The 23970-nt window shown below is 39.9% G+C and overlaps 1 protein-coding gene across 10 annotated transcripts in view; it reads left to right on the top strand.

Annotated features, from left to right (window-relative positions):
* TRAK1 (trafficking kinesin protein 1) overlaps window positions 1-23970 on the top strand; it is a 134740-nt gene that overhangs the window by 80780 nt on the left and 29990 nt on the right. For 5 of the 10 annotated variants that reach the window (XM_069859958.1, XM_069859954.1, XM_069859952.1 and 2 more), the window contains 4 exons: window positions 12804-12880; window positions 16332-16448; window positions 21724-21824; window positions 22632-22740. In XM_069859958.1, coding sequence (XP_069716059.1) covers window positions 12804-12880; window positions 16332-16448; window positions 21724-21824; window positions 22632-22740 — 404 coding nt within the window. Of the gene's footprint in view, window positions 1-3234; window positions 3495-12803; window positions 12885-16331; window positions 16449-21723; window positions 21825-22631; window positions 22741-23970 lie in introns of those variants that run through there. The other 5 variants (XM_069859955.1, XM_069859960.1, XM_069859957.1 and 2 more) reach the window with 4 other exon arrangements.

Raw genomic sequence — 23970 nt, 5'->3', positions numbered from 1 at the left:
GTGGTTGAACCTTGCTTATGTTCATCTAATCATTGATATAATTAATCTAGTTTTCTACTTTTTGCCATGTTACTTTTTCTTTATTCCACTCCATAGACTGTCTGTTCTTTATCCAATCAGACCTAAGCTACTTCTACTTGTATGTTATCTTTATGTGACTTATTTTTCAGTATAGAGGTATTTTTCCTCTTCATTCTGTTCAGCTGCTGAATTTTCAGATAGGCATTTTCCCAATTAATCCTGTTTCATTCCCTTTCTGCGAAAGTAATGTGCTGTCCTTCAGTTAAAGTTGACAGAAAATAATTCGGGTGGGCTTTTGAAAGAGTGGGAAATATGCAAAACCTTTAAATATTTGTACAAGCTAACTTTGTTTGGCTGTACATTTTAATAGAAGGCACGTATTCAATGACCAATTTATCCTCCCTCCTTGAAAAGTCCACCCCAAAACACCCACATTTCTTCATCAGTGTGTTTTTAAATGTGGGTGCTGCTGTTTTAGTTGCTTTTTTTAGAACTTGTTAACTTATGGAGAATCTCTTTGTTCTAAACACAGCATTGTTATTTTTAGATAATTGTGGTCAAAATGAATGTGGTTAATTGTGCAGAAGTCTAGATAGCTGTATTGATAAAGGAAGGGTAAAATGATTTGAATGCATTGGAGTTCCTTGGAAATAATGAGTCAGGATAAGAGAGTTTATTTGTATTGTGTCTAGCCTCACCCTTCTTCAAGCTGGCTCCTGGTTTGTGTGTTTCCTGCTTGACTGTCAAGTTACTGAAGGTGGTCTGTACCTTAATGCAAGCATCGCACGAGAGATGTGCTTCTGCGTAGTGCAAGCATTGCAACTCACTTGGCAAGGTCCCTGAAAGGACTACATCTCTCTAGCCACTAATTCAAAGCAGTGATTGCAGCAAGTATGCCAAATTACTTTGCAGTGGCAACCTGTAAGAATGAGTGTTCATTCCAGTATGTTCTTTAAGTCCAGGAGTATGTGTTTACAGGAAATATTAAAAACCTCTTTTGAATCTTTGGTGATTAGAATGTGTATTTTCAGAACCATATACCATGTTGCTTTTTTTTTCCTCCATAGCTGCTTATTGTTTCGTATCTTTTGGAAACCTGGCCCTGAATCTTTAGCTAGTAAATATTCCTGCACTAATAAAAGGCCTTAATGCAGAATAACACTAAAAAAGAGTTGATAGTGTGAGGGTGCGGTACACATTCCTTCTCCACCCACTGAATTTGCATCAGCATTTATCATATGCTGATACCAACATAGGCATTGCAACACTTGTCTTTCTCTCAGCTTTTGAATGTTAGAGTCCTTCTGCATGGCAGGAGTTGATGTGAGTCACAGTTCAGAAGTCAGCTTGTGGGAATATTCCTTTACTCTCCTTACATTGTTTTGTATGTTGGGCAGCAGTGTGCATATTTTCAGTCTTCCACTGCACTGCTCTCTTTTATAACCTAGTTAGTTAGCTATAGTTGAACACTTGTAAGCAATGTTAAAATCAATGAGAATTTAAAATCAACAGGATTGGCAATTGGAGGCTTTCTGTCCTGAGCTTTTAAAGATGCTTCTTGCGTTCTCTTAAAGATATCTGAGTCTTATTGCTTTGGTTACACTCTGAATTTCCATTCTGCAGTTATTACCAAAATGTGGTACATTGACACTGGATTGCAAGTAGGTACTTAAGACTCTTGCTGTCTTGGCTTTTTTTAAAAATTATTTTTAAAGTGTTCTAGTTCACCGTTATGGGCAGAAATGAAGATACATAAAACCCCCTAAGGAATCAGAAACTAGAAGTGATCTGCATTACATTGTTACTAGAACTACATCTTTTAATGTCATGGTATGGGGTGGAAGGGACAATCCTACAGTCCTCTTTCTTCCCAACTGAGTTCTTGAGGTTGTTGAAGCTGCTGTGTGTTGCAGTAAATTTTGGTAGTCCAAGGTCCAAGGTTGTTAAGTTTGAGTATTAAGGTCTATCTTTATTGAAGTGAGTGTTCCTTTCCTCAGCAAGCACTTATGTGTATTTCATAAACTCATTCTACTGTTTGTATATAAATATCAGGAGTATGAAACTTAAAACAGAATAATTTGTCATGATTGTATAAAATCAGTTCGTTCCTATCTCATACTACCTTATACTTCCACACCACTAGAGAAGTGCTAATAAAGAAATTCTTCTTGCATGACTTTAACTGTCACATTCTGCTGGCTTGAAATTTGTCTACCTCCCTCCCTAGCAGCTAAGTGCCCTAGGAGGGTGATGAGCTGCCTTGGCCTTGCATTGTCCCCGTGTTGCCTCGTGGCACAGATAAGAATGTTTTCTGCAAGCACCAAAGGGCACCTGTTTGCCATTGAAAGTAAGGGAGGCAACCTGGCAAAGATTAAAGATCTATACCTGCAAAAAGTTACATAAGAAAGTTAACCTGCCCTGTGTGTGTAGTCAAGTTTAGCAAACACAACCTGTTGGAGACCAAGAGCACAAGGGGTTCTGTTGTTGAACAGAGAGGAGAAACACGCCCTTGGAAACGCGCTGGGGGTTCCATATGTGTACCTGAGGAATTTCATTTCCCACAACAGAAAGAAGAGTAAAGATGACTGTAGAAAGCATGGCATTTGACAGCTGATGTGATATGTCCTTTAAATGCTTCATGCAAGAGTAATCTCTTTTGTGAAAGCGATAAAAATAGCCCCAAACCCCTGCCTCCTCTCCCTGACTCCAGTTCTCCACACAGTGGTCTAAGTGTGTGGTGTGTGCTGCAGCCAGACCATACGATACAGCACCTACAGCTTTAAAGGGCTCCCTGCTGGGTGGGATTAGGCAGGCTTGGGCTGTTCACTGTTCCTCTGAAATCTGTTACTTGCAGCATTAGGCAACCTGAGAGGTGATTTAACTTGGTGAAGGTGCACACCCTTCACCAGGTGTGACAGTCGGAGGCTGGGTCAGACTTCTGTGTGGCTGAGACACTTGTGGGAAGCTACCACTTCACTTGGGATAGCAGGGGCAGAGGAGAGAACACCTTGTTGACGCGAGGAGTGTGCTAGGAGGGGGTTTTCAGCACCCTTGTTCTGTCTGAAATATGCTAGTGAAGCTGTTGAGCAAAACCTGGCTGGTATAAGGAACAACATAAATCTTCTAGTAATTATTAGACAGATGGTCTCTTCCATCCTCCACCCCATCTGTACAACACAAAGCTGTTGTGCTAAGGACAAATACTCAGTCACTCAGGAGCTCCCTGGCTGAGCATGTGAGTAAGGAAAGATGGTATCCTGCTTTGTGGAGACCTTACTTCACTCTCCCCGAAAATCCAGCCTTCGAGGGAATGACTTCCCATTGCCTGTGAGACTAAGGCACCGTATTGTATCTATCTGGGATAACTTCAGCAATGTCAGTAAACGAAGAGGAAAGCTTTGAATATGACCATGAAAATGAAAACAAGAGAAAACACACGTTTGACAGGCAGAGCCTTGATATCTTGGAAGAAGGTACTTGTCAACTTCTGGTTTTAAATTTCTATGCTAGTAGCACATGACAATGTGTAAATCATTTGAGTGATGTTTCTGGATTTAAATGACTAAATTTTACATTTTTTTTCTAATGTGTAGCCTGTATATTCAGATGAAATATGAAGATAGTACTCCTGTATAGGATAAATCCTAATTTATGTACCCTTTTTTTAAACAAGGAATAGATGATCAACAGATGTAGGCTATGCAATACCTTTTTTAATAATGAAACTGGATTTGGGAAATTCTTTCCTTGGAAGTGTAGTGCATTTTTTTATATGTACAGCTCATATGTGCATAATGAGATTGTGGTTTAGGTTGTTATTTCCAACAGGTACTTCTGAAAATAAGAAAAAGCACAGGGCAGCAGTTCTGTGCTTGTCTGTGAACTAGGATTATTTCAATCTATGTGCTTTCAAGTTGTGGGTTTTGTAACTTAACCTTTCAACAAAAATAATCTTGTCATACTTTTTGGAAATAATAGACATCTGCAGTGTTGCAGGCAACTAGTGAGAATGTGAATGTATGTACATAGAAAATACCCATGTGCACCTGCTACATCAAAGTGTATCCAGACAAGGGCTGCTTCCAGCCAGCCTGGCAAATTTTTTCAGGGCTTCAGGTGCCAAAAGCTGTATTACACCATTTATGTTATTTTATGTGCCATAAATTTCACTCCAAAATAGCGGTTTTGTGGTAGAGAATTGGCAATTCAAAATATGCCACCCTAAAGCTGATGTAAGGGTGCTTTGACAAATCGTTAGCACAGAGAATCTGTCCTGCTGTGAATTTACTTACGCACTTATTCACCATGGGAAGGTTCCTGCATCTAAAGGCTTAGTGGATGTAAGATGCTCTTTGAATCCTGTTGCGTTGGACTTTCCTGTAAATACTTCCTCAGAACCAAATATCCCACCTGCATTTCGTTGATAATTGGTCAGTAAACTATCCATCTCTCCTGTTATAGGTCTCTGAAGGATCTTGCAAGAGTTTGTCTGTGCGAAATACTAAGATGCTGGCAAAAGGAAATTTCAAAACTGAGGATTGGGGTGGGGAAGAAACTTACTGAAAGAGGCCAACTGACTGTTGTGTTATGTTTGATTCCTTTTTTTCTGCTGACTAAATTGTTGCTGAAACATACATCAGGCTGTTCTTATTCTCCCTGCAAACTTTACCTTTCATGCGGATCTAAGTATAGTCTGAAGCTGTTCTTTTTGATTGGGAGAGAAAAAAAATGTTGAGTTCCATCTAGGATAAATTTAGCCCTGTCCTTCTGCAGTGTCTTCCCCTCAAAAGCTCAATATGTACTGGAAATGCCTTTTAAAGATGCCTTCTCTCTTCCACCTCTACATTCAGGTCACCTACGCACTCAGTGTAGTAGTGATACAGATGCACAAAAATGGTATGTGGTATTTCTATGTATCTTTGCACATGAGTGCATTTATAAATGATAGTATTTCTCTTGGGGGTGAGTCAATCTATCCTGTAAATAAAGCAGATGGAAACACCAGCGTGTAGCCTTTTCACACTGAGCGAAAGAAATATTTTGGCCATATCTGACTATAAGTTTGGTATCAGAAATAGGAAGTCTTGAAAATAGACTTCACTTTAAACATTTATAATTATTGAAAAGAAGGGGGTAAAAACTGTGTAATTAAGACTCCTTAACTGTTTGGCCTGTTCCGAGAGCAGAACATGTTCTTACTACTTATCTATCATTTCCATAGTCCTTTTGATGTAGTGAGGTTTTTCCCTGTCCCAACATCTAGATGTTGTGACTGTACTCAGTCCTGTTTCTAGAGCCTCTGACACAGAACTAGTGTTATGCTTGGCAGTGTTAGAGAACAAGTTCTCTTGGTGAGTGTTCAAAGCAGCTTCATAAGCGTCTAGGCAGAACAGTCCTCGAGTCAGTGCATTGTTTTGGAATGGTAAATTTGCCTGACAGCAATGTATTTACTCTTCATTTGATGAGCTCATCTTTGAGCTGATTGCAATGAAACTGTTTGCAGGGATATCTGTTGATAGCGTCTGCTGGTTTTGCTGATTAAAAAAGGACCTGAACCGTGAAAGACAGTGTGTTAGTTTTCACTGGTTAGTGATTTGTTGGGTCAATTGAAACTGGGCTGTGTTTTGACTCTTGCTTTGCAGATAGGACAGGAAAAGACTGTTAGCTGTTTAGGACCTGTGATGGCAGCTGTTCACAACTGTTTCAGTTTTATAATGTAACAGTTAGGTTAAAAATCCTCATTATCTAAAGCACTGGGTAAGTGAAGGCTAGGAATCTAGCCGAAGTTAATAATAAAAAAAAGTCTTGTGTTAAAATCTAAACTTCAGGCACTACAACAGTCTGACTGACAGAAAATTAAGAATACTTGGTTTGTCTTACAAAGACATTGATTAAAGGAGAGGCTGTGCAGGGCTCTGGAATCTTGAAACACTAAAGCAGAGAAAATGGGTGCTAGTAATTCTTGAAAGCATTGGCACATCCAATCCATCCCAGAGTTGGAATAGGGAAAGGTCCCATATTTAGGGTGGGGAGATAGCTGGCAATATATGGCTTTTAACATAGCTTTGTAACTTTGTTTTAGGATTTTTGAAAGATTTACAGTCCAGGTCCTGTTTTAAGCCCTACACCCATTTATTAGTTGTAAGGACAGCAATCCCGATGTTTCTTGACATGAAGTGAATGGAGGAGAATGCCAAAATAGTAATTCAGTGGCTAGTAATCGAAGGTCCTTCAAGAAAAGTTTTAATTTTAATGGAAGAGCAATGCTGAGCTGTATCAGTAAATGGTATGTGCACTGTGGTGACGGGAAGTTGTGGGGTCTGGATGTGGAGATCATAGAATCATAGAATAGTTTGGGTTGGAAGGGACCTTAAAGACCATCCAGTTCCAACCCCCTGCCATGGGCTGGGACACGTCCCACTAGACCAGGCTGCCCAAGGTCCAATCCAACCTGGCCGTGGACACCTCCAGGGATGGGGCATCCACAACTTCCCTGGGCAACCTGTGCCAGTGCCTCCCCACCACTCATGGTGAAGAAAATCTTCTATATGTCTAGTTTAAATCTGCCTGTCTCCAGTTCATAACTATTGCCCCTCATCCTGTCACTACAAGATATTAATAAGGTAAAGCCTTTGATTCTCTGCAGGTGTCTTTCTTAATCTCCATGGTTTTGCTTTATGGCTGTTTTCCAAGTTACCACACAGATATATGTTGATGCTAATAGAAGGAACAATTGTGTGATGATCTTGTTGAAATTTCCTTTTACTTGATTCTTCATTCACTACAAGAAAACTTGTTGCAGTTCATGCCCTGCTTAGAGGAAGTACTTTGAAATGGCCACCAACCTGAGAGTTTGGGCATTAAGCTTTAAAGAAGAAACAAGAGCAGAGCTTTTACCAAACCTGAGATTAATTAGTAACATCAATTATTTGAGGCTTTTATATTTACTAAGCTATTTGACTACTGTATGAGAGAAATGGCAATAAACTAATACACTTCAAATCAAAGGTGTAATGGCAAGTTAAAATTCATTTTTCTAGAAGTATCAGTAACTGCACCTTAAATATTAAAAGATTAATTTGTGAGCTAGGACAATGAAATCACAGTAAGCTAAGCTGTAACATTAAAAAAAAAAAAAGAAGAAGAAAAAATCTGTTGGCATTGCCTCTTGTACTTAGGGGTTGATATTTTTCACTGTGCTGATACGTACTTGCTGACTGAGTGCATTACCGCTCACACCACCATGTTCTTCCAAACCCCCCATGGAGCTGGCCCTTAGTGTGACTTGACGGTCGTGTGGCAGTTGGTGCGCGGTGGTCGCGCTTTATCCCCCTCAGCAGGGTCGCAGCTCCCCGCCAGGCTCCTCGCCTTCTGGAGGGATTTGGGGAGCAGAGTGGGAGGCTGGAGCAACTCCTGTGTCTTATGTTACAGTCTGGATTGGTAGCAAGTCATGCTTCAGAAGCACTTCTTTTTTTTTTTTTTTTTTATTTCAAGCTCCTGTGACATTTTTGACTCCTTCAAATTTTTATCTCTTTTAGCTAAAGTTGTTCTCTCGGGGCTGTCTCGAATGTGACAGGCAACAGCAGGACTGAAGACTCTGCCCCAGTTTAGCCAGGGCTGCCAAACCCTCCTCGTTAGTTGTGGAGAAGCTGCCATGTTTACCTCTAAGCATGTAAAATCTTTCTAGACTGGGTCAGTAACGGAGTCTTTTTGGGTGTAATTTTTGTGAGTTGATTTGAAAAGGAATATAGGTAATATGGCACAGCTTCAGAATTCCTCGTACCCTTGGCTCAAGTAGATGCAGGGCTTGTAGTAACCAGTGCCAGAGCATAGCTATTGGCAACTAAAAGTCACAGCTTCATTTCTAGAGCAGGTGCTTTATCCTCGGAGTGCATGAATAGCCTTTCAGAAATGAAACCAACATGACCAGAGGAGCCAGAGTCTGCCAGGGGCTCCGGTTGTTAATGGTTGCCAAGAGGTATCTGGCAGTAAGGAGCATGGCTGGTCAGTCAGTGTTGCTGTATCAGTTCTGTACATCTCGATGCACAACACTTAGGATGCAATGAACTTGCCGTTATATCTTCAGTGTTTGGAGAGAACTCTGCGCAGAGGAGAGGGAGATGGAAGCTCTTTTTGAGGCAGGGCTTCCCATGAAGGACAGGAAGGACATGGATCTGTTAGAGCAACTCCAGTGGAGGGCCATAAAGGTGATCAGAGGGTTGGGGCACCTCACCTATGAGGACAGGCTGAGAGAGTTTGGGTTGTTCAGCCTGGAGAAGAGAAGGCTCCAGGGAGACCTTATAGCAGCTTGTCAGTATTTAAAGGGGGCTACAGGAAAGCTGGAGGGCTGGAACGAGGCTTTATCAGGAAGCAGAATTATAGGATGAGGAGTAACTGTTTTAAGCTGAAAGAGGTTGGATTTAGATTGGATATTAGTAAGAAATTTTTTTCTCATGAGGGTGGTGAGGCACTGGAAGAGTTTTTCCGGAGAAGTCATGGATGTTGCATCCCTGAAGATGTTTAGGGATAGATTGGATGAGGCTTTGAGTAACCTGATGTAGTGGAAGGTGTCCCTGTGCATGTCAGGGGGTTGGACCTGGATGATCTTTAAGGTCTCTTCCAACCCAAACCATTCTATATTTCTATGACAGATCAAGAACGTAGTAGGCTTTGCCGTAGTGCAAGGCTTTGGGTAGGCAACTGTTTTGAAATAAAGCAGTAAGCTCGTCCTCTGTTTCCACCTTGCCAAAAAGAAGTATCACTATTAAAATTGCCAGAGATCTATGCTCCATAAACAGGATTCCCTTATCCTGATGTAGTTTCTGACAAAATAAAATTTGGTACTAGGGAAATGCCCATGCTCTAAGACTTCCCTGTTAGACTGCATATGCAGGCCAGTGTTATCCACCCAAAAAGTGAAACTTTACCATGACATTTTATCCCCCTTCTGTTTCCCAGAGCTGAGATTTCCTCTTCAGCCATAGCTGCTCTCTTTTATTTCTTTAATTCGTCCCTAATTTATAGGTCTTAAAAATAAAGAGGGAATATGCCTTGAGGAGGGATGCAGGAAGCAGGGCTGAGGACACCTGTGACTGCTGGCTCCCTTGATATTTTTCTTATATTTTTCTTCCACCTGAATCCCCTGTTGGGTGGGTGGTGGCTCATTGCAGCAGCTCCCAATAATGGTATACTTACTGTGCTTCCCTTCCATGGTTGTTTCCTGTTCTTGGAGTTATACTTTTTCCTCTAAGCAGCATGGTAGATGGCTGCATTGCTTTCAGGGAGCAGTTCAAGAGGGTACATACTTTACTCTTTCTCCCAGAGCTGCTTCGTCTTGGGAATGAGTGCTTTAGTCAGTGTGGAGATCAGAGCCTAAACGAAGCTTCCATTCAGATGCTTTCTTAAACAGACAATGAGAAATAAATGCAGAGCACGTCCATTCAGCTCTGCTTGCGTTTAGGAAACACAGGAATGTGGGTACCCGTGAATTTTTGAGCTTAAGAGAGTGTGAAGGTGGTGCCAGGCACTTGAAGGCAGTAGAAATACTTCATCTGTGTAGCATTTGTGTGTTTGGCTTTTAAAGAAAAAAAAATGCTTTGAATCCCAAATATGTCCTCAGTTGCATGTATTTAATGCAGTCGTGGAAATCATGTCATAGAAGCTTTCCCTGTTCTTTGTTTCCTGTTTTGGATTTGTGACATTTGTTTCAAAGCAGTCACCAAAACACATTTTTCTGACTTTTTCTGGAATTCTATGGCTCCTGCTTGTGATAGATGTATTACTTTTAATTCTATCTTTATCATCTAACAGCCATCTCCATAAATTGAGAGGTGCAAAAATGTATTTTGATTTGGATGTTTGCATGCATCATGCATTTTAGACACTCTGCTTCCTCCCCCCTTCAAGCAAAAACAGTACTGGTTTGCAAGTGAGCAAAAGGGGGTCAGTAAATTGGCACCATATGCTTTGTATTAGAGAGTGTTGTCCTTAATTTACTCTTGTTTTATCTTTACATTAGTGTTACCAGGCTCTCATATTCACCAAAAACTCCAGCAGGCTAGAAACCTGCTATGCAGAATCCATTAGAGTTGTGGGGTTTGTGGGTTTTGGTTTTTTGTCTTGTCTTCCCTCTCACTCTGTTTTCACTAATCAGAGTTCAAAATTGTTATTCAAGGTAGCATGTCTTTTTCACTTGGTAGTCTTTCTGAGCATGAAGGAAATAAAAATCATTGCACTGGCAATTGGCCAAATCTTTTAACCAGTGAAGGCTGACTAACTGCATACTTCATGATGCTTTGAGTTTTTTAAATGCTGCTTCTGGATTGCTTTCTCTCACTTTTCACTTCCTCTTTCCCACTAGCCTTGGTTTCTGAGGGGTGAAGAACAGCACCTCTTTGCTAGTTTGCCCTTTCTCCAGGAGGAGAATCGGCCTTTTAGTTAGTAGCTCTGTGCTCCTGCTGTGTTGTGTGTTGAGAGCCAATAGGAGGTGGTTAACTGGAGGAAGCATTTTATTACATGCAGTCTATTGAAGTTTGTTTCCACTTAGACATTGAAGAGGGTGCATAAGATATTATTTCTGCATTGAAACCCTTCCACACTGGCAAAGTAGTACACAAAGACCTCTTTTTTTGATAGTGACCGACAGAAGTTTGATTGAAATTTTGAGATATAAAAGCTAATGGTGACTGGGTCACTGCTACTTTACTAGTAATAAGTCTGTGGTGATAAGGCTGTTGTGTTACCCTGCTGCGTTAAAGATTAAATGGCAAGTTCTGAAGAAGTAGTTATGTGAGCAGCTGCATGCATCAACCTTTATCACTCTTTCTCCCAGGTTGGTGACCTTATTCTGTCTGTGGGATCACTGTCCTTTTATCAGCCTAGATGTTAGGAAAGTTATACATTCACTTGAATTAGCATGGTATGAGATTTCCATAGTCATAATCAGTGATGATTATTAGTGCTAGGTATGGAGTTAGAATGAGCTTGCTAATGACAATCTCAAACATTATTTTATAGCAGTGAGGGAATTTTGTAACCAAGGGAACTATTTAGCATGCATTTGTTTTGGAAAATAAACTGCTGGCTTGAGGGTTTCTTATAGACATTTTATTGCATGAGTATGAACTTACTATGTTTAATAAAATTTGATTTATGGTGATGTTAATTTTTTTTATTGTGAATAGGCTTCTGGGTGTGACACTGTCTTCTGGTGAAGATTTTGTAGAAATCTTCTGATTAGCTCTTTGTTTACTGTAGCTAATGTTTTCTGCAAGTTACTTAGATTTCTTTTTTTTTCCCCCCCGTGGAATCCTGATTAGTCTTCTTTTGACTAATGTACATACACAGTATGCTTGCTTCTGCAGCTCTATAGTTCTTGTTTATATTACTATGTACTTTTTGTCAAATTACTAGTTTGAAACATAAATACTTTTGAATGGCATTCTTTGGAGTTCACTGGCACTACTGATGCCACTAAATGTTGTAAATGTCATTAGGAACTGATCCCCTAAAACAGGATTTCAGAAACAGGAAAGCAAAGAGAAAAAAATTGTACTTCCTGCTGCAGTTCGAGCAAATTTCTAATGTCTCAGTGTGGAACCCTCCAACATTTCAATAGATACCTCAGTAATCTTGTGTTTGATTTATTATTAATGTATCTTAGTGGTGATCAACTATATTTTTATGCATGTGTAGATTATATATTTATATATATTGGGTAGCATTGTTTCCTTAGGGTGACAAGCTGTCTCCTGGTATTGTTACTGTACTCAATACATTTGCTTTATGTTTTTGAATTTAAATCTTATTAGGCCTTATCTGTCTTTCCTCTGCTACCTTGGATGAACATCAGCCTAATCTTTCAGACTGAGCTTTAACTGACATTGTCAAGGGTAAATCCCCTGAAGAACAGCTTGTCCTGCAGCAGGCTAATAACCAATAGTCCATGTGATCAGCTCAACTTCATTAACAATCCCTTTTTCCCAGACTTACAGGGTTTGAGGAGTAGGTGTAGCTGAAAATATGCTGTTATTTCCTCTGATTATTCGTGAATTTTTAGAAAACTTGCAGACTTCTCAATAAGTCAGTGTAGCTTCTTAAAGGTTTACCTGTGGTGGTAGACTAAATTTCCATGTACTTTCTTCAGTCTGACAAAACTCCTGGTTCCACCTTAGACTGGAAAAGATGATTGATCTCTAAGTAAATATTTTTGAGTGATACTGTGGCCACCATGGTGTGGTTTCTGCATTATAAGAATTGTTTATTATTTTGTATGTGTTTCTGTCTTTACTTTGCTGTCTCATACCATAAAACCCTGTTCTTATCAACTTAATGTGACATATCTCTATGTTGAACGTATTACTAACAGTACTGGAGTTTCTGATTCATGGAGTAATGCTATTACACATAATACAATGACTAAATGATGTCATAGAAACCTAGTTATGTACCAACATCTGTTTTCACTTCTTCCTTGATATTTTTTTTACGAACTCAAGATATTCCTCTTCAGAGAAGAAAGTGTTAACATTTTAATGGTTTATTCTACCACTAGCAAAAGCAAATAGTCATTACATAAGAGAAACACTAGTATGTCAGTGTAACTTGAAGCTTTGATTTTTTTTTTCTTGAGATTTGTCTTGTTTTTGCCTTTTGATATACTTTCACAGAAGTTTACCATGTAGATTTAAGATGAAAACTTATGCAAATTAAGCTCTTTAAAGGGTATTTTTCCCCTAACAGTAGTCCCAATATGATGACTGTTTTATTTTATTTCCTTACAGTTTTATGTGCTGAAAGAGTGGGCCAGATGACTAAAACATACAATGACATAGATGCTGTTACACGTCTTCTTGAAGAGGCAAGTATTACATTGCTTTTAGTACCCATACACAGCATAAGGAAAGACTGCAGAAATTATATGGTACCACTACTAAGAACTGTTGGTAGACTGTCCTCAAACAAGAAAAAAATTGAGCTTATGTACACTTTATCTCATTGTTAAGGTAAATATTCTTTCCAAGTTAAGGTTGTTTGTTTACTTCAGTCATGTAGATTCATTACTTGTGCTTATTTTTCAGTTGAGGCCATTTAACTTGCTCTTGGCCAAATGTTTGCCATAAAGAAGAGGAGGTGGTAGAAATAATCTTAAAATGACACATTTTTAGAGTACATGTATAGCTAACAGTACCATTATTGATGGATTTATTCTCTTTTAAAATTAAAAAAAAAGTCATGAATAATCTTGTATTCATAATTATTATCTCGGATAACGTCTTTCCAGGGAAGTGCAGGGACACAGAATTAGAAAACAGCTAATACTCCATTTGTCTCCAAGCCTTTTCTTCTTTGCCTTTTGACTTATTTGGGATTTTTCTATACCATTATTATGTAAACTGTTATTACCGTTATCCTTGGCCCTCAAGAAATGGCAAAAAGTGATTGTCAGGCTACAATGCTTATGTTCAATAAATGTCATCATAAATTGTTTGACTGAAATAATCTGCTTTTCTGCAGTAAGCTTGAGCAGTGTTTTTCCAAATAATGTTTACGAAGACTTATTTAGGTGAAAACTGTTACAATTGAATTAGCTCATGGCTGAGTGTAATTTAATCCTTCACGTTTATTTGATTACTTATTGCAATAGCAATGTCAAAAATGGGATCTGTCTAACCAAGATACATTGGGTGGTCTGTTCGTCTTCTAATTCTGCAAGGAAACAAGCATGGGAATGTTCACATCTCCCACCTGTGCCTCATAGAGCTGATCTCAGTACAACATCCAGCATTTTGTGTTTCAAGCTGAACTCTTAAACAACTTTCTATGAATTACAAGTTAAAACTGATGCTTTACCTAAAAGACCTGTCCTCGAATAATTCATTATCTTGTAGTAACAGCCTGCTATCTGTCTCTGTCCTCTTCTTTGGCTTGTTTGGCTGAGATTTACTTGTATGTGTTGCCATGGCTCCTTCTAGTAATGATGCAGCATTCTGCCAAACTGTTTCCTCCCCTGAGTCCATGTAGCCAAATGTCTATAGATCGTACGCATGGGAACAATGCCAGAAGGGCTTGCTGAGCCAGTGTTTTGAAGCTTCAGGTGTACTTCCCTTCTAGGATGATAGCAAAGGAAGAAAATAGGGGAACATGTAATAGGTGAAGCTTCATTAAAACAAATGCATTCAGTGAGATTTTTTTTTTTGTTTTGTTTGATCATCATTTCTATTGATTCACTGTGTTCCTAGGCAGATGTGCACTTATAAATCCTTTTGCTGTTCCCAAAAGAATGGTTATCACAAGCAATTACATCTGTTTGCAAAAGTTAAGGTCTAACTCCTTCTACTACCTTCGCACATGCAAGTGAATCGCAACCCCAAAAGCTACCCTTTGTCTCTTGTTGTTTGCAAGCTTCCAATGAATGTTTTAAAAGTTGGCTGGGTGAAAGGTGCAGCATTTGGGGAGGGAAAAATGGGAAAGAGAACATCTCAAAACAACACATGTGCAGGTATTTTGAAAATCTGTGACTATTGCCCTGAAACTAGAGAAAGGAAGTGACACCCAGACTGCCTGGGTACGTGATGAGAATAGGAGCAGGTTCCTGTGTGAACCTTCTTTCTCATCCCTTTCTAATAATAGTATAAATGTGTCTGGCTTCTGCATTTTCTTACATATTGCTATAATAAATTAGTTCCTTATCGCTGTGAGTTCAAGGCCTGACTCCAAACTCAGGCTTAGAGCTGAATAGCTGAAAATTGTGTAGGAAGTCTAGGGAGGTTAATTAAGGAGCTTGGAAATATGCCTTATGTTCCTCAGCTTTGAGATTAGAAACTTGCTGCTAGATAACTCCTCCTCTCTAGAGTCAAAGCTTCAACAATATATTTTTTCCACTTTGTATTTATGAGGAGAGCCAAATCACTGAACAATAAGTTGGCTCAATACTTAAAACAAACATCTTTTTTTCCTAAATTTGTGGGACCTATTGTTTCGAAAGATTGTACTTTAGATTATATCAAGATTTTATGGCTAGATAATGCCAGTAGTTTTCAGTACAAATACAAGCCTGACCTTCAGAAACCATTTGGAAAGTGGTATTTGTCCATAAAGCAGCGATCAATAACCTGTCTTTTTATATTTACTGATTATTATGTAACTTTATTTTTTTTCCCACTACAAAAACCTCTTCATTCACATTTATTGACTTCAAATCCATGTGTTCAGTAGCCCTAGGTTTTGTAGGCTTTGTCATTAATGTATACGTGACAACAAGGTAGCCTAGTAATAGAATCTGTATGGCTGTCAGGGGTGATAAATAAGACCTAAGCAGTATTTTCAGTGACAGGGAGAAAAGTCGTTCTGAAAAGGTGTTGAATTAAGAGTAAATGAGGAGTTAACTGTAGCACCATTTTCCCATTATTGTAAAGATCTAGTAATTGAATAAGAAAATGATGAACAGAAATATTTAATGGATGGTGCAAAGTTCTAGGTAGTCTATCATCTGTTACTAGGTAGATTTACAACCTCATATCTCAGCTTTGCAGACTAGCTATATGTATAGGTATGTCATCAACAGGATAAGCTTCTAGTTTTTATTGGTACATGTGGTGAACTGGTTAAATCGGTTATTTCCAGTTCTGTGCACATTGAGAGGGGGAAAAATGGGAAATCATGGCATAAGAGTAACTACTTAATATAGATTTAGGAATCTGCAAAAGGAAAGGGACAGCATGTCTTTTTGTATGAAAGCACTAACGGATATATGTACACAAAGAAGACAGGAGCTGAGCATTCGTTACTGTGCAATTGGCTTCTGCTCCTGCACAGCTTACTACCTTTAATTTCAAGGTGAAGCAAGTGGAAACTGAAGAATGATTTGAAATACTAAAGTTCTTTATTTTTACTGTGCTTCTTTACAATTCGTTAAAATGTAACTTCTGAAGTTTTGTGATTGCGTTCTGTAGATGGAATAGCAAGGTGATGGAAGAGTTTCCCTCCATAGTTTCTCAAACATAGCTGGACCAGATCTGATTTCATTTACACGTGTTTACATTAGACTTTGAAGCTGTGCTTTCAGGTGTATGGTTTAATAACTCTGTATCGGTCAGTCTTTTCTGAACAATTCGGATGTAATATAACCAAGAGGGGGTGTGGAGGAGGGGGAAGAGCAAAAATCCCTAAACCTACAAAACCTCGCAGAAGGAAAGTGTCTTTATTTTTCAAGTACTTGTTCCTTACCTTTCATTATAGTTTTATCCACCCTCTGGTCCTTTGGTGAATGGATAATTTGAAATCAGCTTTCTTTTCTTAATGCTTCACAGAAAGAACGGGACTTAGAATTAGCTGCTCGGATTGGCCAGTCACTGCTAAAGAAGAATAAATCACTGACAGAAAGAAATGAATTCCTGGAGGAGCAAGTAGAACACATCAGGGAAGAGGTAAGATTTTTATACCTGAGCGCTCTGTCTGCAGCAATGGGGAGATTTTCCCTTCTAGTTTCACCTTGACCTTACTTAATTTTTTTGGGCATCCTGTCCATAGCAGATCAGTCTGTTGCAGAAGTTTCGTTGGCTATTTTTATAGCCTGTACGCTTTTAGAAATGTAACCAAAAAAGTAATTTGACCTGTTGGCTCCAGTCAGGTGATTTGGGGCGGGGGTGGGGGGTGGGGAACCCTACCCTCAAGCCACTGAATTGTGTTCTGCCATAGATTTAATTTTCCTCTCAAACCAGCTGCTCTTTTAGTTTTGTGTCACTATATCCAGTGTTTTCTTCTACCTGTTTTGTCATTGTTCGCAATGAGAAAGAGAACAATGAACTACAGGGGATTAAAAACTTTAAAAAGGGATGTTAATAAAACTGCCCAGGAGTGAGGTGTTGAATTATACCTAGGGTGGGCTGATGAATAATGCACAGATAGAGGGATCTGAGTTGTGCAATAAATCATAGTGGAGCACACACGTAGAAATAATATCCTTTGGTAATAATACCCTTTAGTGTGGCCTACCCTTTTTGGCAAGGAAAACCGATTCTTTTATGTCCCAGAGGAGTGCTGCTGTTTGCTGCCCAAGTCCCATCATGTGGTGAACAAGTTTGTTTCTGCATTGGTCAATGTAGCATTTATTAGGCGTGTGCGTACAGACTGGGCAGGGCAGTGCATTTGTGCCATAGATCCAGATAGAAGACTCAGTTGAGGAAGATGGGTGACAGGGATGGGCTGCCTGAGCCAGGTCTGTGTATCCAAAAGGCTCCAGGAGCAGCATTAAGCAAAGGCTGACCAGGAATAAGCTTCTTAGCAGGTGGCTTGATATGTTGGGCCATATGTTCTCTCAACACCCACCTTTCATATTGTCATTTTGACTCCTTCAGAAACGGATGCTTTTGAGGCAGAGATTATCCAGCTTTAAAGTCATGACAGTTTTTGTGTGTCAAAAATCTTTTTTCAGTAGATTTCAGATCTTCTGTTAATGCTGAATTTTGAATATTTGAATAGGATGGTAACTAAGACAACTGTCTCTAAGGGCAAGGGAGAAGAGAATAAAAGAGAATTGATACTTCTAAAATTCTGTAAAAACTACCTAAAAATGGTTTATCTGAGGGATCTGTGGTTTCTGTAGCATACTTTTTTTTTTCTGGTATATAGTATAATGTTAAGGTTTTCTTGGAATGTATGTCGTATATAGCTTTATGTCTCTCTGACCTACCAAACTCATCCTGACAAAGCCTTCTAACGATCCCACCAAGTAGCCCAAGTTTTTCCTATGTCCTAGTAACATGCCACATTCATAGGTACATATGAAAGTAATACAGACCTGTGCAGAAAGCATTAGATTCTTGGGGTTGTCTTTTTAAGTTTGTGCTGCTCAGTTTTAGGAAGGGGCTGTGGTCATATTCAATAAAAAGTGATGGAACTGAGACTGCAGTGGTGCAGTAGAGGACAAAAGGTGAGCACACTGAAGCAAGCACCGTGCTTGCATGTTCAGATACTCCAGTCTTGGCTTACTGCTCTGTAATTCTATTCTGGAAGCATATACATTATATTGAGGATGCTTCTGTAATTGTAAATTGTTGTGGTTACAGAGGTGGGTGTCTGCCTTTTCAGCGGCAGAAATGTAGTCCCCAGGTACAGCGTGTCTACCTGCTGTGGTATTGCCATGTTCACTAAGAATGCTGCAGCTCCTATCTCAAGATGTGTCCCTTCTCACTGAGTCAGCGCTGCCTACAATTCAATATTGTCTCCTTTGAAATTAGAGCTTGGTATCAAAGCTACATAACATGTCACAATGTGAGCCATGTTTGAAATGGATTAGATTGTTAGGTTTTAGCTTCTCCTTATCTTCCTAAATTTCCCAGTTTATGCTGCCTTTTCCTCTTCAGATTTTGTCATGTGTTTCTGAAGGTTAAAAGGCAGCGTTTCAAACACGCTGTCGGTCATCAAATAACACCACCCCAAAGCTGTGATAGCATCTGAGTAATGCAGTCCTCTAGTCCTGTTGTTTTAGTTCTAGGTCACGTACCAGACTCTGTGGTCTTGTGATAGCATGATTCTAGAACCTTTTCCAGATTTTGTTTTCTTGTGCGTAAAGTGAGAGGAAAAGAAAAGTTGAATTATAATCTGGAACACTGGCCTAAAAGATGGAATGTTGTCTTTGGTCTGTTGGAGTAGAAGGTAATACTGGAAAGATAGAAATGCTCTTTGGCTTGATACTTGCATGCATGTTATTTACATACAGTATAACTGTGTGTCTTCATTTTAACCTGTTAATCATTTAGCTTCTGTCAGTCAGGAAAACAATCAGATGGACTCTTGAAACTGTTGGTCGTGATTCAGTAAGGATTGTTCCTGCCAGCTAGGTCCCATGTGCTTTGTGTGAGGCTTTTATCTTTTATCTGCTACCTTATCTTTTATCTTTTATCTGCTACCTTATCTTTTATCTTTTATCTGCTACCTTAAATTGCCTCTAAGATGGGTTCAGGTATTTCATGGCCTAGTGTCGAAAGCGTGAACAGGTGAAGTCTTGGGAACCAAGTATGGCGAGAGCTCATGAGCTCTTGTCCCTCGTGGGGCGAGAGCTCAGCCCCTGTTGCTTGGTAACAATATGTTGTGAAGGGGGTAGCGTGGTAGTCTTTTCTCCAAAGCTTACACATTGTAGTGGCTCATGAAAATGTAGAAAAGGTCCTTTCTGTTCATAAAACAAATCCTGTGTTTGGAACATAAAAATGTGTACTGGATCTGGTTGGGGTAGCACCAGTGTTCTTCATGGTAGCCTGTATGGTGCTGTGTTTTGGATTTGTGATGACAACGGTGCTGATAACAACCAGTGTTACAGCTATTGCTGATCAGTGGTCGCACAGCTTCAAGGTGCAGTCTTCCTCCTCACCCTCCTTCTCCCCAACCCAGCCCCATCTGGGCAAGGTGTTGGGAGAGTGAATAGCTGGGATAGCTGACCCCAGCTGACCAAAGGGATATTCTGTGCCTTATGTTGTTATGCTTAAGAATAAAAGCTCAGAGAAGGGAGGAGCATGGAACGTTCATGGGTATAGTGTTTGTGTTCACAAGTAACTATTATGTGTGCCGAGGCCCTGCTTTACATAAAGTGGCTGAACATGTGCCTGCTGATAGAAAGTAGTGAATCAACACCTTACATTGCTTTGCTTGCTCAAGCAACTTTGCTTTACTTATGAAACTGTCTTTATCTTGGCCCATGAGTTTTTCTGGCTTTTGTGCTTCTGGTTCTCTCTGCCGTTCTGTGAGTATCGTGGGGGCAGAACATGTGCTCATCTCACGGGTGCTTCATTACTGGCTGGGTTCAACACACCGCAAAACGCTATGTCAAGGAAAGTGTTGCTGGAAGTTACTGTAGTCAGGTTTTTCACGTTTCACAGCATAGTTCAGGTTGGCAGTGACCTTTGGAGGTGATAATATCTGAACCCCACTGCTCAAGCAGAGCCACCTACAGATGGTTGCCCAGGACCTCATCCAGGCAGCGTTTGAATATCTCCAAAGATGGAGACTCCACAGCCTCTCTGGGCAACCTGTGCCAGTGCTCAGTCATCCCTACAATTAAAAAGTTGTTTCTGATGCTCAGCTGGAACTTACCATGTTTCAGCTTGTGCCCATTGCTTCTGGTCCTGTTCACATAAAAGGTCATAAGTTCCTGGCTGTTCACCCTCCTTTGGAGAATTCGATTGCTTGGAAATTGCATAAAAGTAGCATCCTCTGCGTTTTTAATTCATGGAGAAAGAAGTGTAACAAAATCTGGAGAAGATATTGTGCCCATCAACTTAATATCTGAATCCTTTCCACTTAAAGAGGCTCAGCTTTTTAGCTGTTCTTGAAACGGGGAAGCGAACCTCACAGAATTAATGTGTGGTGGTTTTGTTTCATGATTTTCTGAAAAGTGGTTTGTTGGGGTTTCCCCTCACCCCCTTGGATTTTTAGAACCAAAGCCTTGGAAGGACTTGGTGCCTTAGTGCATCTGATTAGAAGGAAGAGCCTTAGTAAAGTAAATGGCCTTGTTTGTTTAAAATTCGGCATCATTGAAGTGCTTTATTGCATTGAGCCTGCTTTTTTGTTTGATGAAAATGCAGCTTAAATGTCTTTTATTGATATTCTCTGGTTTTGGTTTTGGTTTTTTTTTGTCAGTAATAGCTACAAATGTAAGTATGCCTACAGTACCAAAAGCAGAAGTCTAATAAAAACAAACGTGCTCAGCAACTTCTGCATTGTAAAGTGAAAACTGAAGGCCAGGTCTTCCAGTGCAAGTGGAAGGGACAGATCTGTCTGAACAGTTATGCTATTTATAGCTATGCAAGTAAAATAACAATTAATCTCTTGCCACTGGGGTCTTAAATTGCAGCAATGAAGTGGTGTAAGTCCTCCTCTGTAATTGGGCATTTTAACCCTTTTCTTGCAGAATCACAATAGGAATTAACAGAGGTTAAGATTGTCGCACACAACTGCAGTGTATCTTAATTACCCAGTTTAGATGTTTTATTCCTTTTTGATACATCTATGTACTGAGTATGGGACTCCCACTTACTGTTTTACTAGGTTCTTGCTTTGGAGTCGTCAAAAGCCCAAATTACACCCAGATACTTACTGCAGCCTCCACCATTGCAGCAGCCTCAGAATGGCAGCCTGCCACTCTGTGGTGGGGTTCTGCAGCTCAACAGGCAATCAAGTCCCAAATGTAACCTTACTATGCAACCACTTAGGTAATTTTTATCCACAGTATCTTGGAGAGGAAGAAATGTCTATATCTGAAGCCTACAAGGCCTGTTTCCAAACCAGATGGTGACAGTCGTCACAGAAAATGGATAAGAAAATTATATTTGTCTTGGTTGTGCCACAGTAATTTCTTGCAGTACCGTTGCAGTACATCTGTTTCTGTGAATGTGAATCTAGAATAGTGCATTAGTGAACCAGGATTGTTCATATTAAAGAAAGTGACAAAGAAAGATGTCTAATAGTAGTGGATAATGGCACTTTTGAACTTCTGAAGTAGAACATTTAATTTCTAATTCAAAAGGTACCCTTTTTGTTCTTCCTAAGTAATAAAGGAGCTGGTTGTTTCTGGTCTGTTCTGGTCTTGGCCTCTTGATTTAGTCTGAAGGTGATGCTTGGAGGATGAATAACTAATTTATACTGAGTTTACTTAAGAATGTGCCTAGAAAAGCAATGTATTGATCTGCAAGCTCTGTCTTTGCACAGGTTTCTCAGTTGCGGCATGAGCTCTCCATGAAAGATGAGCTGCTTCAGTTCTATACCAGTGCTGCTGAAGAAAGTGAGCCCGAATCTGTCTGTTCCACCCCGTAAGTTATTGATCTACAACGCTGGACCTTCTTCTGATACTAAGCAGGGGTAGTTTTAACAATTTGATAGCTTAGAAAATTAGTAAAATGATCTCTGTATTGGCTGGAAATATTAATGGGTCTCTGGACTTGGTGTATGGCACCAGCTGGAAGGATTTGCATCGATCAGCTGGCTATAGTGGTGCCAACAAGAGTCAAGATGGGAGAGTACATAGGGAGGCTGCTGATACAGCACTGTAGCTCTCACAGGAGCTAGGTCACTGTGGTGGGGATGCAGATGCAGGTCCCACTTATGGTACCCCACTACAATACACAACTTTCCAAACTGCTGGGATGTGCTATGTGTGTGACCTTTGTGCTTAAAGAACCTGAGGCCACTGTGGAAAGCTCTAAGCAGAGGAAAGGAAATAGAGCATGGCTTATAGCTTGGGTTCCATGCAATTAGCTGGCTGAACAGTGTTGCAGGCTCTGAGGGGCTGTCTGCCCTTGCCTGCAGAGTTATTGCTGTGTTGCGGTGAGGCATGTGCAACGTTAATCAGAAGCTATTGTATTGCTCTCTGTAGTAAGGTGGTTTTCTTTCTCATATCCTTGCCTGAGCAGCTTTTCTGTCGAAAGTGTGAACAGTAAGTAAAAAAATGTTCTCAATTAAAAATGACTGAAAATGCATTGCTGCCCAAACATATGGGCATGAACAAAGCTGTATTTCATGTGGCTTTGACTGGTTTTGAGACCTCTGATCTGCCTGTTCTTCTGTGAGATTGACCATAATACAGGTAAAAATTATTTAAAACTTGTTTTTGTTACAAGGCTGAAGAGAAATGAATCTTCTTCTTCCGTCCAGAACTACTTCCATTTGGATTCTCTTCAAAAGAAACTCAAGGACCTGGAAGAGGAGAATGTTGTGCTTAGATCTGAGGTGAAATTGCTGCCCTTGTGTTTCACTTAATACAGTTGTTCATTTAAATGCCAGAACACAGGTATTGAGAAATGTGTATTAGAAGTTGAGAGAGTCTAATTAAGAGTCCGGAATTCCCCATGTGACACAGATCTCTTTGTAGTTGTTTATTCACCATCCTTTGTTCTTCTGAATAAAGGAAAGGCTGAAATGTGGAAGCTACACGAAGCTACGTGCAAAGCAGTTTCCTTATCAAAACAATGCGCAAAAGCATGGGCAGGTTTTGGAGTCCAGAACTGCACTTTGAAACAGGTGTCAAAGGGCTGACTTGCTAGGCATTAGCTGCAGATGTGAAGTTTGTAGGCTGGTGTGGTCTCTGGTACAAATTCAGTGTGTGTCAAAATAAAAGCCACTAACTTAAATTTGTATTAAATATCTTCAGTTTGTGTTTCAAGTCAGGCTGTTAATATTTTAAGTTAATGTGATTGCCTTGCCTTTTATTTATGACAATATTCCATTTGTTCTGTGTAGTTTTTGAAAGTTTATCTCCTCTTCCCTGTCTGTGAGAGATAACACTTCATAATTGAATAGCCTCTGAATAATTACACATGTAATTTTGAATGCATCTTTTAAACTTTGGGAGCACTTTGCAAACATGTAGCAGGATGTAGCAGAAGGAATACTTTTGAGCTAAGAAGGAGTGCAGGAAAACAGCTCATCGTTTCTATTTCCTACTGCAAATGCAAGCAGGGCCCATTGCAAATAGGTTGTGTCACAATTCTGGATAAGGCACTGTGTAATGAAGAGTGCCGTGTGCTTCACTGAGAAGTTGCACAAGGAAGATGAGCAGTAGATGGTTTGAGAAGAATGAAGGTAGAGTGAGAACTGAGGGGGCCACTGCATCAGGAGCTGATAAGAGAACCATGCGTTCTCCTATCTAAGGAAACGCAGTCTTCGCCAGTGAGGCACAAGATGAAGCCAAACCTGAAACCTTGGAGCTATGCATCTCTCTACAGGTGCAATTTGTGGGTGTCTGAATGTGGCCCCATCATTGGGAACAGATTACAGACGCCCTCTCCGAGGCGGTGCCAGACAGAACCAGATGGGTGTAGCCGTGTTCCTCCTGGGAGTCCTAGAGTTGGAGCAGAAAAGACAAAGCAGAGAAGGAGGTAGCATTAAGGTTTTTTGTGGGATTATATGGCTACAGTGCCAGAACTTTTCAGGTACTGTCTGAATGTTAAATACTTGAAT

Source organism: Phaenicophaeus curvirostris, chromosome 6 (genome assembly GCF_032191515.1).
Source record: "Phaenicophaeus curvirostris isolate KB17595 chromosome 6, BPBGC_Pcur_1.0, whole genome shotgun sequence".
Lineage (NCBI taxonomy): Eukaryota > Metazoa > Chordata > Aves > Cuculiformes > Cuculidae > Phaenicophaeus > Phaenicophaeus curvirostris.
This window is presented reverse-complemented; position numbering and strand designations above follow the sequence as displayed.